The sequence below is a fragment of the Anarhichas minor genome, unplaced genomic scaffold (assembly GCF_050575085.1).
Source record: "Anarhichas minor isolate MPS153535 unplaced genomic scaffold, ASM5057508v1 ptg000010l, whole genome shotgun sequence".
In the NCBI taxonomy this organism is placed as follows: Eukaryota; Metazoa; Chordata; class Actinopteri; order Perciformes; family Anarhichadidae; genus Anarhichas; species Anarhichas minor.
Window position 1 is genome coordinate 13,807,397 of NW_027466456.1, and position 19,371 is coordinate 13,826,767.

The 19,371-nt window shown below is 40.9% G+C and overlaps 1 protein-coding gene across 1 annotated transcript in view; it reads right to left on the reverse strand.

Annotated features, from left to right (window-relative positions):
- Positions 1-8,729, reverse strand: part of hmcn1 (hemicentin 1) — an 86,095-nt gene extending 77,366 nt beyond the window's left edge. The window contains exon 1 of the mRNA XM_076088660.1: positions 8,474-8,729. Within this exon, the coding sequence (XP_075944775.1) occupies positions 8,474-8,729 (256 nt within the window). The remainder of the gene's footprint in view (positions 1-8,473) is intronic.
- Between the last annotated feature and the right edge of the window lie 10,642 nt (positions 8,730-19,371).

Consider the following 19,371-nt stretch of genomic DNA (forward strand, 5'->3'; position numbering starts at 1 on the left):
ATGACAGCTCTGAAACCTCCACCATCATCCATCTGACTTGATAACTGGAGCCAGAGATAGAACAAAGAAGGGGATGCAGCCCGAGGGTAAGTCTTAATTGAGTGCGTGCCACGTGTGTGTAAATGTATGATTGTCATTTATGCAGATGTGTGGTTCTGTGGTGTGGCCATTCGTGCAACAACGGAAACACGGCAACCTTGCAGCAAATGGAAATCTCCTGCCTGGGTTTGTATATGTTTACGTGTGTATATGCTTCCATATCAATCTGCGAGTGTATTAAAGTAATGAGACAATGAAATTATGAAAAAATAAATGCTGCTGTATTAACAATAGTAAATGTCTCGTAATGTTCTGCCTGCTATCTTTCCTGTCACTGTCCACTTTCCAGGAATGAAGAAATAAGTAATTGTATTTTCAATCAATATGTTCAATCTTTGTCATATTATGTCTGAATGCAACAAGAGAAAGATTTTGCCGTATGCTGAAACATATTTGTGATTTGTGGCTGTGTAAATAAAACTGACTTGGTCCGCATGGGTGGAGATGAGACGTGTGTTTCTCCTCTATGGTATTCAAAGAAAAGCACCACAAGGAGAAATGAGTCTTAATTTTCGGAGACCCTGGGGTTGACTTTAGACCTTTACAGATTGTCTACGATGCTGTTGAACTCTGCGAATAGGCAGAGTAATCTATACATGAATCCACCTGGAGCACAATAGTTTACATCTCTATACTGTTTCACAATTTTCTTTTACTTTTCTGAACTATTAAGTATTTTTATTTATATCATTTAGGATTTTTATTTAGTATTTGTGACAGCTATTGAAGCTAAGTTTTTGTTTCAGTTCACTGTACTTTACAGAAAACACACTGAGGGATCTGTGTGTTTGGAGCAAAGTATGCCACAGCAATTTCTCGAAAGCAGATGTTTCACATAAAAGACATCCCCAATCCAACAACCGACTTTACCGCCTCTCTGTAACTCAACTGACTTTTCTGACAATAGAAGCTTTATTGAAGCACTACACTCCAGTAGTTATAAAACATGCTACATCAGCTATTGTTCAACTTTATGAAGTACAATCAAGGTATATTCTGAGATTACTTGGAATTTACAACGTCCTCAATTAGGTTGCTTTTGTCGAACATGATCTGCGACTCAGACGTCTAAAAGCATGCCGCGGAAAAGAGTTCGGGTCTGATTTATGATTATTCTTGTCAGAGGTGTGTTAATAATTCTCGGCTCAGCACCGTGCACTTCCTTCATATCAGGCACTAATTTCTGTTCTTTTTTTTTTGGTTTCTGGGCGGGGTGACACCTTTACATCACGAAAACAACATCTCACAAAACTGACCCCCACCACTGATAGGTTGTGTTGTGCAACATCTCCCTTACCCATAATGCATCACAGCGAATAGGTCAGACAGATGCTCATTTTATTGCCTTGACAACATATTAGGGATGAGTGGGAGGGCTGGAGAAGAGGATGAAAAGGACAAAGCTGTGGCTTAAGGAGGCTTCAGGTTGTGTTAAGCCTCGAGATGCCTCTCAGTGAAAATGCAAAAAAACTGACACGGGCTGCAAACACACAAGAGAACCTAGTGGCGTATCTACATACGGTCTCCATCGTAGAAACACAGGCCAAAGCCCAGAGGCTTGGCTGATGCTGACTTTAAATTAAATGTGGCCTTTTAACTGTATTAATTTGCCTCACAAATTAAGTAGAAGGCTTTTAAATGAATGGCAACAAACTCAATATTGCAACAACAAAACTGTAAAAGCTCATGACCAACTATTTTTATGAGTGATGCTATAATTCCAGAGTGCTCAAAAGTGACTGGGTGGTGTTTTCTGTTTTGTGTGCCTCTTTTGTTTTACTGAGGAAATTCTAATTGTGCGTGCGGAGCAGAAGAGCACTGCCGACCACTGCCGACCACACACAGATGCACACTCAGAGGCAGTGGCTTCCAACCAGTGTGCCACGCGAGTGCATTCAGACCTGCCCAGGTGTGTTGTTAAAATTAAAAAATTCAAATTATGAACGGTCCTTTGAAAAAGGAGATTATTGTTGAGTTTTGTTAGCCAGTTTTCCGTGAGCTCATCAGTTTGACACAGAATACCTGGTTCATTAAAACAAGCTCGGGTTTCAGGCAGAATGATCCTGTATTTGTAGGGAATGAACAAAGATTGACATGTGTACCTTAATCCGTGTCGTTTAAGGGCTGTATGTTGTGCCCAGGTATTTTTGGAACGTATAAAGTGTGCTATGGCGTGGAAAACGTTTTAAAACACTGTTCTGGGGTGGTATTCATGATACATGAGTTCCCCCAATGCCCCTCTGAGGCAGGGGGCAGAGGGTACTGACAGCCTGTGATTCAGATTCCCAAAACACTTGTCTGCTTTAGACAACATTTGCCACAATTAAAAACCACACAGGCATGCATGTCAGTCAACCTTCTATTGCCTAGTTGTTTCATCTCTACTCTACTCTATCCCTTGTGTCTATCTTTACGTCCTGCGCTCTGGTGCAGACACATGTCACCAGTTGTGCAGCCTTTCAGTAAATGCTTCTCAAGTTTGTCTGGAGGAGAAAAACAAGAGGACAAGAAGAAGAGGAAAAGGAAAAGAATATACCTGCTAAAACCCGTGAGAAGGCTAAATGCACCAAGCACAACACACGACACACAGGTACAATGTTTTCTTGCACACCCAGAGAGCAGTTTTGACTCACTGAGAACACTGTCAGCAAGCTAAAACTGACCAGTCTTTTTTCACAGCGACCCATGAGATCATCTAGTACATACTGTCACTGAAAATGTCCCGCTCATACATGGCTGTAAACCTAAAGTCCTGGGATTAATAGGATCATAAAACTTTTACAAGATTGTCATTGCCTGCTTGGTCTTTTTCAGTGTAATAAAGCTGGCCCAGTAGACAGAATTTAACTAACGTAACAATAATTAGTGAGTGTGTTATCAAACACTTTATTATTCCCATATACAGCAGACGTGGTGTCTCTCACAGTGACGTATATAAGTCCAACATTCACACTCCTTTGACCTCTTTTATGGTCTCGACTAACTGCTGAGGGGAAATATCAAGCTCTTTAGAGCTAAATGCTTCATTATGTTCAGCAGCTAGCCCGTAACCTGCCTGCTCTGTCGAGCTGGGAAGTACAGTGAGTTTATCTGTTTATCAAAACAGTAAAAACTAAAGAAAAAGCTCACATTAAAAAGCTCAAGCTAAGGGACGCTGCAGAGTCAGGAGACAATTATTTGTGGGTTTGTCACAATGAGCGACTGAGTACATTATAATTAGATCCCCTGTCAATATGAAGCTATTGATTAGTGTGCCTTTATTGGGTTAGGGTTGACCTATCCTGCTATCCTGAACATTCACGATGTACACGACATGTGTTGGAGGATCATCCAGCTCAAATAAATGCCTGCATGTGGTGAAGACAGAATAACTAAAAAAAGGTGTCCTCTGTCTGTTTCTATGGGAAGAACCACATCACTCTGGTTTGAGAGTAAATGTCACTCTGAGCACACCAGCCAAGCTGCTAAAACCTTACATATGTTTCAACTAAAATGTACATAAACAGCTTACACACAGACAATGACGTCATGCCATACCAAACCATGGGAATGTTCAAATCTGGCACCTGATCTAGATGGACGTAAATCGAAAGTGTTCCAAATGAGTCCTCCAGACCTTGAAAGTATGACGTAAAACAATGAAATCAAATGAATCTGCCTTTAGAAAAATGCTTCCTTAAAATAATAATAATGTCTAGACTTCGATCTGTAGAGTCTAAATTGACTATAAAAACGCCGATTTGAGGAAAGCCCTCATTAAAGGACCAATAGTAAAAGTGCTGAGGTTGTTGCTTATTATTATGAGTAATAAAGCACAGAAAATGCTGACTGGCAAATACTAATATTTTACACATAGTTTACGTATGTCTGCTGGCAATCAGCAGCTGGAAACTGTCCACTTGGATTACAGGGCAGTCATTTTAAAAGACTGGTTTGGGACCCACATTTTTTTTTATAGGGGCATAAAAATGGGTCAGTATGTTATTCATCATTATATTTGACGTGTTCTGTGACTCAAGCCTTCTTGAGCCACTGGACAGCATTGGACATAACAAACTGTGAGAGCAGCATTTAACCAACAAAAGGCAAGCAGTGGCTGCTGTTATCAAAATCACCTGACTTGCCTCGGGTGTTCAGCTCTCCTTGATAAATGGACTTGGAGTGACTGGCTAGTTTTGCTGTGGACACATGGTAAGAGTTAACTATAGGTCAGGTAAACATGTCTGCCCCAGAACAGGGGAAACAAATCGTAAGACATGCAGAAAAATGTTTATGACACAGTGAACTGCCTTCATTAGACAGTTCTTTTTTTAAACTTGGGTTAGGGTTAATAACCCAAGGTATTCCAAAGGTATTCCCTCCATCATTAAATGATCCTGTCACAAAATAATCATAAAAAATCATAAATATTTACTTTCCTATTCTTCATTTCTTTCTCTTTTAAGTGGCATCTCCCTTCCAGCCATGAATCATAATGTCTTCACCCCAACAGCTTTGTGTCATCTCAAGTTTTCAGTCTGTTTTTCCACTTTTTCACTACAACATGTCCAACATTCACTCCTCCGCACTCAGACAGTTAGCCAAGAGACGCTCAAACACAAACAAAAAACAAGGAAGAAAAGGTCAAGAGGATATTAATGAGAGCCCAGACAGTGATGGCAAAGAGCCCTGAAGGGCGACCTGGGCTCAGGAACCCTCCGGACCTCAGAAGAGTTTGAAAAACAAATCCAAAGCCTGGAGGGAAACAAAACCAACATGGGGGATAGTACAAAGTAACAGAGACATTTGACACATGGGCCATTCATGTCAACCACTGCATCAAAGGGTCAACTACCTGTAAAAACCTTGGAATCTCTAAAGCTGTCATACATACATTTGTAAACAGGGAACAAAATGGACAACGTCTAAAGTGTCCGATGCAGCCCTCAGGTATGTGCTGCCTTCCAAGATGAAGGAGAGATAACCTCTGAGCACCGATTACAACGTTAAATAGAGTCGAAACATGAAACACACATTGTAGTACGCCACAGTCCTCTCTCCTCCTCTAATCCCTCAAAAACCTCCACCTCTTTCCTTTGGCATTCCTGCCTAATAGCATCGTTATTGACTCTGTCCAGCTAAACGCAAGCTCCTTGTAATCTCACACAGGCGGGGCGGTCCTGCTGCTCAGGAAAGAGGGAAACAAAGAGAAAAGGAGATGGTGGAGAAGGTCACTGGCCACCAACAAAGGGAGCTCTGAGATAAGTGCCTTTGATCATGGCAGAGGAGGCCGAAGCAATCCCGTCATCTCCTCTCATCATTTCACGCCCAGCCAGAGGTTTGCTCCATCTCCTTCTAACTAAAGTTAGCTGGCTGGAAAAGGATGGCGAGGCTGGCCATCAACTCAGCGTAACCAATCTACAGAACTCACGGCTGAAACACAAACACTAGATAACAATTAAACCGAAGCAAGAGACTGGGAAGTTAAAATCTGAGTGAGATACCGCTCAGTAACTAGCCAGTCCATGACTCAGCCTTTCTCTGTTTGGCTTGCGCTGACTTTTACACACAAACACAACAACAAAAAAAAAAAGCGCACTGGCTTCTGACCCATCTCAAACTCAGCTAATTAAACTCTCACAAAAGCACGTACGAGACACACACAAACACACCCTCTCACAGCAAGGTAGTGTTTACAAGGACGAGCACGTGTGTGTAAGGACGTCAGCAGAGTCAGGAAGGACGTAGAATCTCAGACTCTGGAAACAAATCTGTGGACACGTGCACACACACTCTATTTTATTTCACGTCAACTCCTTACCCCTGACCTCGTAGTGTATTTTTATATGGTTGATTGGAAAACTGCGCAAATTAACATAAATCTGGGATAAATGCTACATTTCCTGTCTTGGTAGAGGAGTGTTGTGAAATACAGTTTATTTGGCTGTAAACTTTCAAATAAATGTTCCATGTGTCCAGAGAGTCTGCTCGCAACACACCTTTGACTCCTCAGCCTAAGACTGGATTCCTCAATGACAGATTAGTCATCGTTCTCTGGACTGTATCTACAGAAGAGAGATGTTGATGTTTACAGCTGTTATTTGAACAGTGCAGGAAGGACATTTTACAGCGGATTTCTCTCATAAAGTGAATGTGTTTTTTCAAACGTACCACTGTTTCATTGGAGCGTTTTTAAACTGTAGCGCAGAATACACAAGCCCTGTGACTTGTGAAGTATCTTCTTGCTTTCTTTCTTTTTCTCCCCCTGCAGGATGGAGGAAAGGGGTGGGGGGGGGGGGGGGGGGGGGCTTCCTGACTGATCTTCCCACACAAGCCTGACCCCAATACCCAGGCATCCTCCTGACACTCTCGCTTCACACACACACACACACACACAGGCCGAGAGAAACACAGATACACAAACACACTGTCTAATGTTTACCGTGTCAGATTGCAGTGTAAATAAAGGGGAAGCTCCGGCCTCTGATATAAAAGGAGCCAAATCAAACAGGAGGCCCTGCGTTATCGCACCGGGTCGGATGGAAAGCGGAGAAAATGGATCGGTGTCAGAATGAAACAAACCCGAAAATAAAAGTTCTTATGAAAACAGAACTGATTCTCTCAGTGGGTCCGGGATATTTTGTCGGGGAAGGACAAAGGGTGAGGCAGTGTGTGCTGTGCTAATCATTCCTCTTTTCCCCCGGGGCTTCGGAGAACACATTCTGACATCCTTGTAAACATTTTAAGAACAAACAAACGTCACTTGAGGGTGAGGGACAGACACAAAGACAAAGAGTTGTCAACACCGAATTTCTGAATGGCGCTGTTGCTGCTTCAGTTTACTGTAAGAGGAGTATCGTATGATGACTTTCTAGTGACAGTAATTGTAACATTTGCTGTGAATCAAGCCTTGAAAGTGCACAACAGGTTGTAATCACAAGATTCTTTGAAAACTGTTGCTTTGTCCAAGACGCAATGCATCACAGCTCTCTTATCATCTGCTAATGATTTAAAATGTGGCCCTCTCCCTCCCAAGCACACACTAATGAATTCATCATTTGTTACACTTGTGTATACTGAGCATATTTCTTCCTTCAATATAATTATTATTCTGGGCACAGAATCTATGAGGAGTTGAGCTTCATAAGAATTTGTGACATGCTGAAAAAGTAGCAGAGGAGAGCAAACATCTGGAGAAGGAATCTGTCTCTTCCCCACACAGATCACCTCTGTCGATGCATCTTGTCCTTTCTCTCTGCCGTTGCGACGTGTTCTCAAGTTAAAGTATATTGTAAACACAGTGAGGGTGATCATATGTTGTGTTTTAGGGCTTTTTAGATGTGCTGGCAGGATATTATACAAATACTACATTACTGAGAGTCTGTGGTAAGATAATATTGGAGTAGGTTGTACCTAAAATGCTTAAAAGGACACTATTGAGTGTGACACGCACACTTTGATTTTTGCCGCTAGCTGTCTCTGTTGACCTTTATAAGGTTTAAGGTCTACACTCTACAGAGACACACTCGAGCATGAACCCTTTGTTTTTGCTGTTGATGGAGCATTTTTCGGAGGTGGATGTCGAACACGTCTCACCTCCAAATCAGCACAGAGACCCCCATGACATGACATCACGGCAGCCTTTGATGGTGCTTTTGCGAGCAGGTAAGTGACTTCTCCTCCCTCTCAGAAAATTGTAATTACAGGGACTTTAAAATACTAACACAAAGTCTCTTCATCACCAAAACTCTCAAACTTCAAACATAACCTTCAGTAACGTGCATGGTTATGATAGAAAGGATGAATTTTACTTGGAAAGAGCTTTAACTAAGTCACTACATCGAATGTATGCTCTTCAATCGCTTTGCTTACATTGCCATACTCCCATGCCACTCCCCAGGAGATTATTTAACACTAATCATTTGGAACGTCTCATGTTTACATGACAGTGTGCCTGCGCCTCTGACCTATAGCCAGGGTTACTGTTAAGTAGCCCAATGATATACTGTCCAGGCTATATTCGCTGTTGAGAATGAGAGAGCACCCATGGGTGATAATAATCATTGAGCTGCATTGCAAACATAAAGCCACACACTAACCCTGGCGGAATGCTAATGATAGTGACCGCCAGGCTGAACATCTGTGTGCGGAGACAAGATCCCCCAGAGTCCCTCCTCTGGAGGTGTGAGGAGCATTAGGGCGGATTGTGAGCAAACTATCACATTTCTCACTTTTCTGTGTGCTTTTGTTGTCACAGCAGAGAGTAAACTCAAAACAATCCAAAAGTGTGCAAAACAATCCCAAAAGTGTGCAGACATGTTTGCAAAAAAAAAAAAAGAGCAAAATAATAAGTTACCACAACATATTTTCACTCCTCATACTTTCATTATATTACCTGGATCGTGGAAGGGGACCAGGGCAAAGTTATACAAAGTCTTCTTCGGTCTATTGAGGGACGTTTCCAAAATCTTAGACGCGCCCTCGATGACCTGGACCAGGTCGTCGTACATGGAGCCGGTAACATCGAAGACGAATGCCAGGGTGGATGCCCCCTCCGGGATTTCCTCCGTCGTGGCCCCCGTCTCTGCGTCTTGCCCGGCGGACAACGACACCGACAGCACGAGGGACAGCCACACCAATCTGCTGCCCATTTCAGATCCAAGATGCTTCTCAGGCAAAGTTTCTTGGATGTTTCGCTCTCGCCAGTCGGAACCTTCAGGGTGAGTCTCGGAATAAAGGTAGAGACATCGGGTTCTCAAAAAATGGACTGAAACGTATGTAGAACAATTTAACAAAAGGTGCAACAACAAAGGGAATCTTGACTTTTCGTGTGCGTCTTCCTCTGCTGTGTCTGCGCGCACAAGTCGTAACCTCTCGCGTCTCTCTGTGAACAAAAAACTTCAGCGGTCCCAGCAGCTGCAGCAGTGGCTGTCGTCTGTTGTCTACGGAGTCAGGAGCCCTTGTTCAGCTCTGTCATACAAAGACCCCCTCTCAGCTGGGCAGAAGGTCTCCAAAGCGCAGGCCAACCCGTGCAGGAGGGCTGTGCTCTGATTGGACGAGATGTTTGGGTGACTTGGAGGGACCGTGTGCGCAATTGACTTCAAGGCGTTACACAAAGAGTCATTGTTTCCCGTAGTTAAAAAGAAATAGGCTGCAGTCATAAATGCGTAATGTTGTTGGATTTGCATGCCAGTAACGCACTTGTTGCAGGTCTCGTTGACTTTTTTTTTTTTAAGAATCAATAAGGAATCTGATGCGATTAGATACAAATGATTTGAAGGGCAATTAATGTGGAACTATTGTGAATAAAACAATTCAGACAGAAAGGACGCAATGGTGTGAAATGCTGAACTTGCATGAAGCAAGCTGGTTTGAGACCAGGACAATCAAAAAGCAGCTCTTTGGTGATTGTGAGCTCTGTATTGCCACCTAGTGGTTGTTGTCTGACCTCACAAGTAAGTGCCTTAATAATAATGTACTTAGCAAATGACAATATACTTGTGCTTAAAAAGTCTTGATAGGAGATATTTTGTAAGTTAAAAAAAGGTGGCAAAACATGGATACATAGAAGGGTAAATTTAACCCCAATCAAATGAGTTTACTAAGGCTTCTGTGTACTTTGTGCCCATATTTTGTATTTTAAAAGCAGTGGTGGAAGGTAATTGTGTACATTTACTCTAGTATTGTACTTAAGTACATTTTTGAGGTACTTGTACTTCACTTGAATATTTCCATTTTCCACTCCGCTGCATTTTAGAGAGGAATATTGTATTTATTCCACTACATTTATCTGAAGTTACTGGTTACTTTTAAAATTAACATTTGACATTAAAAGAACATGTGATAAGTTTACAAATAAAGCATATTAAAAATCAAAACAGTGCTTCCCAGCCTATTTGACCTGTGATGTTATTATTGGGGCTCCTTGCAATGATTCCGATGTCTCTCTGTTATGAACGGTTCCAAAGAGAATTTCCCCTCTAAACTTCTCACATGGTTTAATAGCAATAACAGCTCAAATGATCTAATATTTCACACAGACAACCCCTCGGGTTGATCTTGTGACCCTTTGGAGCACAGCTGACTGTATATAAAAGAGTTCAAATTAGTTCCCCCTCGACCAGCTACAACAGTAAAATCCTGCTGTTGTAGCTATATTTCCATAATGTTATAATAATATATATATCAGTCACATGGGACATTTTATCGTACAACCAGTACTTTTACTTTAGCAGTACATTTAGCTGATAATAATTATGTAATTGTACTTCAGCAGGATTAGGAAAGCAGGACTTTTACTTGTAATTGAGTATTTTTAGTTGTATTGGTACTTTAACCCAAGTAACGGATAGGAGTACTTCTTCCACTGTTTGAAAGACGATAAAGTGGATGCCGTTAATTCGGCAGAAATGAAACACATATCAAGTATCAGTAGCAATATTGCATGCAGACAGCAATGGGTTTGAAAGCCAGTCTTTGTACGATGAAACTTCAATTTGATCAACAGTTTTTACTGATGATTTCAGCCCTAAATTACATAAATTATCCAGCTTGTCACATCTGAGGGACTATGAGACTCATCTGTAAATTCCTGTTGATTTTTCAGTAATTGAGAGCCTTAACCATTGGCCTTTTTTCATAGCAGACATTTTGACTTGTGATAGTAGGAAAAGCACAGGTGTTTAAACACGATTAACAACAGCTCCAAGCCATTTGAAGCTATCATGCAGAATTTCGGGAGCGTAACCACTCCTCAACCGTAGGCTACCTGAGGGGGTTTGTCGTGCCCGGGTGCAACGGGGGAATCCCTGTCGAAGCTTCTACTCAATGCATTTGGCAAAGCAGATGAGCTAGTAGTTCAAACATCGCCCATCATATGTGTTTTTCTTTAATACATCTCAAAAACGCATCGGTTTATGGTGTGGTCGTTGCTACTGAATTAGATGTTCAAAGAGCTGTATTATGCATACTAAATGCTAAATGGAATGTAGCCATAATTAAAGTCAATATGTCTGCTGTGAAAAGGTCTCAACCGGCACCCTGGAACCAAAGCAGCTAAATGGAATTTAGCCATTAACGATTCTATTATTTACACCTGTGCTTTTCATGTAGTGAAATGTCAAAATAAAAAAGGCCTCTTTGGCTGAGAAGTAGTCCTTGTAATGTAACATCTTACTTCAATCAATATTTGTTAAAAGGTTAAACACCAAAGAGCTACTGCTGATGATTATCAGAAGTGTGATGGTTGTGTTAGAGTTATGATGGATGTTGATTCCGTGTTCAACTTTATTTAAGTTGCAGGGCTCTTTATAATCAAGAGTAGTCTGAGAGACTGGGCTCCTGCACATCTCTGCAAGTACAAACACATGTTTCATTTTAACAAACTTTTATCATGTGTTATTTGCCCCAACCTGTTCTGTCAAAACTGTGTACTGTGGGTACTGGGTTGGGCATGTTTATTGTTACGATCATCACTAAATAAAATACTGAATCAACATCTAACCAGTAACGTCACATCCATGTCAGACAAACCTCTGAATGAATAGGGAACACAAATAAAGAAGAATTAGAGAAAAAGTGACTGTGAATAATATCCTGGTATCCTAAAATAGATCTTTGTTTGGAACTGACAGCACTACCTGGTTATGAATTATCTGTGAGGCATTGCTTTAGTCTAAAGTAATCCAATTTAAAATCAGTTTGGAAAACAAATACAAGTGTATCTCATGAATCATAAATCACTAAAATGTCCGCACTAGCTGATTTCTCTGCAACGATTCTTTGTTCTTCACTCGTCTCAGAGAATTATTGTAAACTGCAAACAATGAGCATATTTGGGCACTAGGGAGAGCTAGTACACCACTGATATATATAAACTATATATCTGTTTAAAACTGAATAAGTGAGATCAGGGGGGGAAATACAAAAGAGGTAAAGGTAAGAGATAGCCATCAGTCTATTTCAAAATGCATGGCTCTGCAAAGGGATTAGTAAGTGAAGTGTCTATTCACATTTTCACCAGGTCACCACTGGAGGTTGTGGATGGAAAGTTTCACGGAAACATTCAAATAAGAATCCAAACCTCACAAACCAAGGCACACTCAAATGATGTAGAAAGAGAATTTTGCATGGCAAACAAATAGGGAGGCTAAAGCCTTTCGGATATGGACGAATCCAGCACGCATGGCAGTGATTACACAACACACTTAATACATAAGTCACATCCGAGGTGCATCTTGTTCCTAACAGGTTCATACAAGAACAAAATGAATAGCAACAGCAATAACGGATGGTTAAAGCAAGCAGCCACACTCATTTCACATCATTTTATTTACAAGATGTCATTCCTTTAATTGTGCAAGCTGGCAATATGATTCACTCATCCAGAGGCAATGCTGTGAATACACTTCCCCCAAAGGGAAGAGATTTATTATCAGTTGTGGGAGGTGAACACCGTTGGCGCTCAGAGGAAGGTCGTACGTTTGTTTCCACGCAACAAACCGGTTCAGCAGGCCCACATCTAAACGGACCTTCATTTGTTACTCATTAAGGCGAGAGAAGACATCAATCATTCATGACAGTACGATATTCAGTTTATTCATCCCCAATTAGAATAGAAAAATCAGTTTTCATTTTGCATGGGTTATCCTTAATAATCCCAATAATAATGATAATATATAATAATCTGACAATTTGTTGTATCTAATAGATTTTCTTTCTAATTACTACTGTAGAGCTTGAACAGTTTGTGCAAACAGGATATTTGTTCACTGGCACAAACGTTGTCCCAAAGCAACCGCCAAGGCTACCAGAGCTGTATCCAAAGACAATGAGTCAATGATTTACTTAGTTGACTACGGCATGGATCTGACTTTATCATTGCACCAGCTCCACAACTCACAATGACATCACAGATTACAGTCTTGTTTGACTGGTTTTGGTTTCCGACATAATTTGGATTCTGTATATACAGTATATACACTAGATACTGTAAATGTAATACCTTCCTTGTCTTCTTATGAATTGTACATACTTCTGCTTAGGTTTGAACAACTTAAAATAGAGAGACCTGGTCTTTGGTCATTGGCCATTGGCTGTCAATGCAGGTAGTGGTGGGAAACACTTTGTCTGCGTCTTTCTGCACTTTTCATACAAAAACAAAATGCGACATAACTGGTTGTTTTTTTTAATGTTCTGAAACAGGTTTGCTGGCTTTACAGGAATTCACTTGCCTGAGGTAGTTTCTCCAAATATTTACCAAACTTGACAAAATGAAAGAATCCAACAAACTCATCATTATAGTTGCACAACTTCCTTTTCCATTTCGCAACAAAAACCCAACCCAACTTTTACAAACTCGTATGAGACTTTCTCTCCCCATCGTCTACCGGCAGTTTGGGGATAATACAGTTGCATCAATAACTTTCTCCTGCCTGCACTGCCCTCTCTCCAAAATGAATCCTAATTTTATGGAATGTTTTGCATTTTAGGAGGAAGTGCATCTCCGTCTCAACCTCACCGGTCCCACAGTGACCACATGTTCTATTCTCTCTTGGTTGCCATGACTTTTTGTGTCGTCCTGTTTCAATCTCCAGTTTGTGGTCACTGAGCCTGTACTTGGTGAGTTTCTGTCTCTGCTTTATATCTCTGACTGTAGAGAGATACTCTGCCAATTCTCTCTCTCTCTCTCTCTCTCTCTCTCTCTCTCTCTCTCTCTCTCTCTCTCTCTCTCTCTCTCTCTCTCTCTCTCTCTCTGCCAGGTGAACCACATTAAGCCGTTTCTTTCCCCCATGTGACTGCGTGTTTCTGCCGATGTTGGTCGTTTTCTATCGCTGCCTAATTACTGGCTCATGAGTGCAGACTCACAGGACAGGCATGACGGTAGCACACAAACACCAGCCCCTCTGTCTTCCAAACATGATCCACATGACACATGGGCTCCAGCCCTCCCAGTAAACCAACCAGAAACTTGCCCTGAGGCCTGGTGCTCTGTTGCCCAACAGACCTAATCCCTGGGTTTACTGCCTGTCATCTCACTAAAAGTCACTCTTTTGTAGGGAACACAACTCATCTGGCCAATGAGGCTCACTGGTTGTGCACGTACACACCAACATATCCTTTGTAATCCCTCTCCATTCTTTCCTTTTATCTCTGTCTCCCACTCTGGGTCTCTCGCTTTCATAAACACACACTGTACAGTGTAGACATGGATAACCACACAAACACCAGCATTTGTGTGCACCAACATTTGTCCCCCATTCTCTTACTCTCTCATCCTCTCTCTCACCCACTCGGACGTCAGTCACACACAAGCAGTGATGAAAATATGTCTTTGTTCCTTGCTATTTTTATCAGGAGTTTGTTTGTAAATGACGGACAAAAGAATGAAAGAACAGAGAAGTACAGAACAGCAGATATACGGTATACAGTGTGTAGTCGGGTGATAATGGAAATAGCAGGCGAGGAAAGAAGAAGCTTCTCTCCGTCAGACTCAGATCTAACTGGACTGCACCTCTTTCTCTCACTCTCTTTAATCCGGTACCATTTGGTCGGCACATTCCTCCTTTGAAAGCTACTGTTAATGCTGATCGCATAATTAAGCGCCCATTCAGGCTTTGTTTTTCACAGACCATGAAAACAGACTCTGCGAGAACAGTGTGCGTACGTGTGTGCGCATGTGAGTGTATGGGCGTATCAGAAAGTGAAAAGAGTGATACAGAGAAAAAGGGTGAGAGAGAGATAGAGAGAGATTGAGAGAGAGAGAGAGAGAGAGTCAACTCTAAATGCTCATTCACATGTGAAGAAGTACCCGTTTGTCCCAATTCATTGTGCCTTGGTTGCCATGATCATAATTATGAAACTATTGTAAAGAGGCCATGTAAGAGACACGTATGACTAGCCCCCCCATACACACACACTCACTTATTAATGGGAACGCAACTGGGTATTCCCTTACTTTCAATGGTTAATGGTTTAACTGATTATTTAACCTAAATTAATCTGCAACTATTTTGATAAACATTTTTCAAGCAGAAAAGCTGAATATTTAATTCGTACCAGTTTCTTAATTGTAAGGATTTGCCACTTTTGAAGATACCTGGTTTCACAAAAAGCAACAGGTAAATACAGAAGTAAAATACATTTACATTAATAGCACAGCTGTGAGGAGGACATGATACTGTTCATGTTACATACTATTGCAATATTTTTGTCTGTGCAGGATAAATTTGTGCCAGTCATATGATTTTTTCTATCGCGGTAATTACAGCTTTCACTCTTTACCTCTCTGCTAAATGGACCAATCGAACTGTGCAAAGCGGCTATTGTCTATGTGCCAATCTGTCCTCAACACACAATGGACAAGAGTAGGAAGATGAGAGAAGAGAAAACTCTGCTGAATTGTCTGATATTTTCTGTTACTCTACTCTACTCTACTCCATTCATCTCTCGGCCTCCATCCCATTCCCTTCCTTGCATCCCTCTTACCCTTATTGCTGATGTCACTCCACTTTGTTCTTTCACGAACATCTCCTTTCCATGCCTTCCTTCCTGTTTTCCATCCTAGCGTGCGTGTTTGTGTAAAAGAGAGTCTCTGTGGAAATCAACGGATAAAAAAAAAGAACAGCGGGATATCAGGCAAAAACTGGCCAATAACGACAGCAATAATGGGCTGTGGCATAAATAAATACATTGGAAAAGGACGGTGGGATGGATGGATGATGGAGTGAGAGAGGATTTAAGTTGAAGAGAGTAAAGTAATAGCTTAGAGAAACGGGAGATAGAGGGTGGGAGGACATGCACTACAAATGGCTGTATTTTGCAATAAATACACTGTGTCTGTCTTCCTCAGTCTGGTTGATGAGCGCTTTGTTTCTTTCTCCCCTTTCTACATAAGCCCACGCACCTGCATGTAGGCAGCCCCCTCTCATTCACAAACACACGATACAAAACAAAAAGTAGGCACACACATGTGCACTAGAATATTATGAGAAAGCAGACTTTATCTATTCCCATACAACTGTTTTCTCAAAACATCTCCCTACCATACTACCACAATCACAGTGGATTTTCGGACAATAAAGTCTTTCACAGCCCATTAATAAGCTTTCTACTGACAGAAGGCATTTGTGTGTGTGCATCAGGCATACTGTGTATTCATATACATTTAGGTGTTTGTATGTAAGGGAACATAATGTCTCCAATTGCCACATAACAAGGAAGCGTCAGTCAGAAAATAGCTTCAGTAAGTCCCACTTCCCATGGCCTTGAGGAAGCTGACTCGTGGATGTTTATCTTACGTAAGAGAATGGACTAAAATGCTGCTGTATGTTTTAAAAGTACAGGCTTTTTACAGTTGAACAGACACGTAATAAACAAGCCTCAGCATGGAACATCTGCTCAGTCAACTGAACCAAGGGTTTCTATTACTTGTAGAAAGTCATGACATTAATTCATTGAATGTTATCAAAAATGATTTTAATCTTTACTTGGCTTGTGTTGAGCAAGGTCAACAAGCGTTCCATGATGTGTGCTATCTTTCTCTAGGTAGCATGTGAGTCCCACCACATATTTTCCTACAGCCTTTCCACAGAATTGTTGCTCTTTGCAAAGAAAATGAATATGTTCTCCAAAAAAAGAAAGACCACTATGCACAGTACAGTGCAGTTATCGACACATCCAGGGTCAAACTTACCACGAGCTGCATGACGGATAGGCCTGCAAGTCAAAATGGATAACGTTACATGCAACATAGTTTCTTCGTATGATTCAAAAAGGGAGTAAAGTATGTATCCCTGTCAGTCAAAACATTAAACATTCACAAAAGCAAATTAATGGACAGCAAGGTGAGCTAACTCATGGTCATAATAACATAATTTTTCCACATGTCCCCATATGCCAAGTGCAGAATATAACCTAAATGTTCAGTGATTGAGGAAATTGACAGCAGAGGTTTCTCAAACTAAATTCCCCTTTTGTGAGTTTTGGATCAAATCCAACCAGAACTGTGTCTATTCCAGATCATTTCCACGATTCCATCCTTTGTGTATAAACAATGTTGAGTTGACTGGCACTAATGCACATTAGTCTTGACAGGGCCATTTACCCTGTAGCTGCAGTCATCAATGCTACATTTGTCGTGCATGTCAGAGGCTAAAAAGTTCCATTTTAGCTCAACCAATGTCTGCACCAGTGTCTTGATTTTTCTCAAAGCACCAAAGTGTGATGGCTGAGTGTTATGGAAAAATAAAAACTATTAATCCTTTGCATTAACAAGGAAATAATGGCAACCCTGACAAAAACATGACAGTTCCAGCTGACCTCAAGTCAAAACCTGCAACCTGAGGACTGTTAGTGTGTCCTGATTCCAACATGAAAACAGCTTGGTGAGGCCTTTAGGAAGGCCAAAGAAAGTATTGTGAACATGTGAGCTATTGTTTTTGACCAAATCACAAGATCCAGGCCAAACTATCAACACTGTCCCTCACTGCTGGAATGTGACATTGAGAAAAATTTGAGATACACGTGGAAGCAAGCCACAATACGTGACTATTTTTAAAGATGCCTCTCCATCTGAGGCGGTTGCATTATTAATGCATCTACAAAAAAGGCTGAAAAATACATCTTAAGAAGCACCTCACGTTGCTGTCTGGCTGCTGCAATTTATCTGCTATTCTCTTTCTGATTGCTTTGTAAATACAACAACTTTACTCTCTTCAGCTCTTATTATATTTACTTGTTCCAAACAGAAATATAGATATATACAGAAATAGTTTAGACTGTACACGTAACTAAAGTGTACATTAAGTAGTGTAAAAGGTACAACCTTGAACCATAAAACCAACGAGAACATTCATCAGTGAATAAAGAAGAGCATTTCTTTAAAGCAACAAATTATATAAAATAAGTGACACCTAAACATTTTTATTTATCAAGCTTCTGTATTACTGCCCTCTAACTTAACCTTTCCCACAAGCCACATTTTCTGCAATAATTACAGCCAAAAGTGCTAATTAATGTAATGTATTATATAATGTATGTAAGATCTATTGTATAATATTTGTCATATTCATGAATATGTCATTTTCCAAAATGCAATGTTATGGTGCATTGTTGTGCCTTGTTCAATGATGTATATTCATGATGCTATATAGAGCGAAACCGCCATGGATTTGCTTTGATCCAATTTCTCAAGTAAATATTATGGTCTGCCATGGCGCAATATGCCCGCTGACATTTACAGTTGCTGCCATAACAAAACACATCACAGATAGCAATGATGAAACAGAAGCTGCTAGAATAACAGCACGAAGGTGATCTGCAAATTTTCCACAAGATAAGCACATGTTCCCGTCATCATATACTTGAATTGAATGAGCAGAGAGGCCTGCCATATGATCAAGGCTACTGGCTTTGTGTCTGTTTCGGCTGCTGAATTTATACAGGAAACATCAATGCTCAGGTCACAAACAGAATGCTACCTCTGTTTACTCGCACTATACTGTAGCTGTAAATAGCTGTGAAAGCATACTGTGGATGTATTTTTCTGGAGTGCATACAGTATACAAAAGGTAGACAGGGGACTACAACTACCACATATTTATCAACATGCTTTAACACTTCAGTCTCTCCACAACTCCACAATTGTTTCACTCTCTCCAGCCCGGACTGTAAATGTCATGGCCTCTCCTGTTACAGCACTGCTCCATTGGGGGACGTCATCGACTTTAGTTAATTCTCAATTTTAACACAAAAGACTGAAGTTGAGAAAGAAGTAGGTTAGAAGCGCTGACTGAATTTCTAAGAGGCAAACTGTCGTGAAGCGGTGAATATGATCAGGAATTCTATCTGTGAAGCATTGAAGCAAGAGTAGGCATGAAGCATGTTCAAATATTATTACAGGTATACATTTTTTTTTAAACGCATCTCCAAAATTCACAGCCACAATAAAATCTGCAACCCAAATGAACTTTGAAGAAACCAAGTCAACTGCCCAATAAATAACATGGATGCAAATGTCCAGATCTACATGTTCTGCCACTCAATTCTGAAGCTCTAACATGTGACTCTATGTCGAGCCATTTCTCCTGTTAATCAGTAGAAAATCTAAAAATGTGCAGTTTATTTTGGTGCCCTTGATTTATTCTGAGTTAAGCTTCTCGAGCCAGACAGCTGAGCTGATATGGGTGAATCTCAGATAAAACTTATACTAATGTTGTCACGTCCGAGGGGCAGATCCGAGACTCAAGCGCAGACAGACACTGGAGACGAGGTGAAGTTGAAAAATAAGGTATT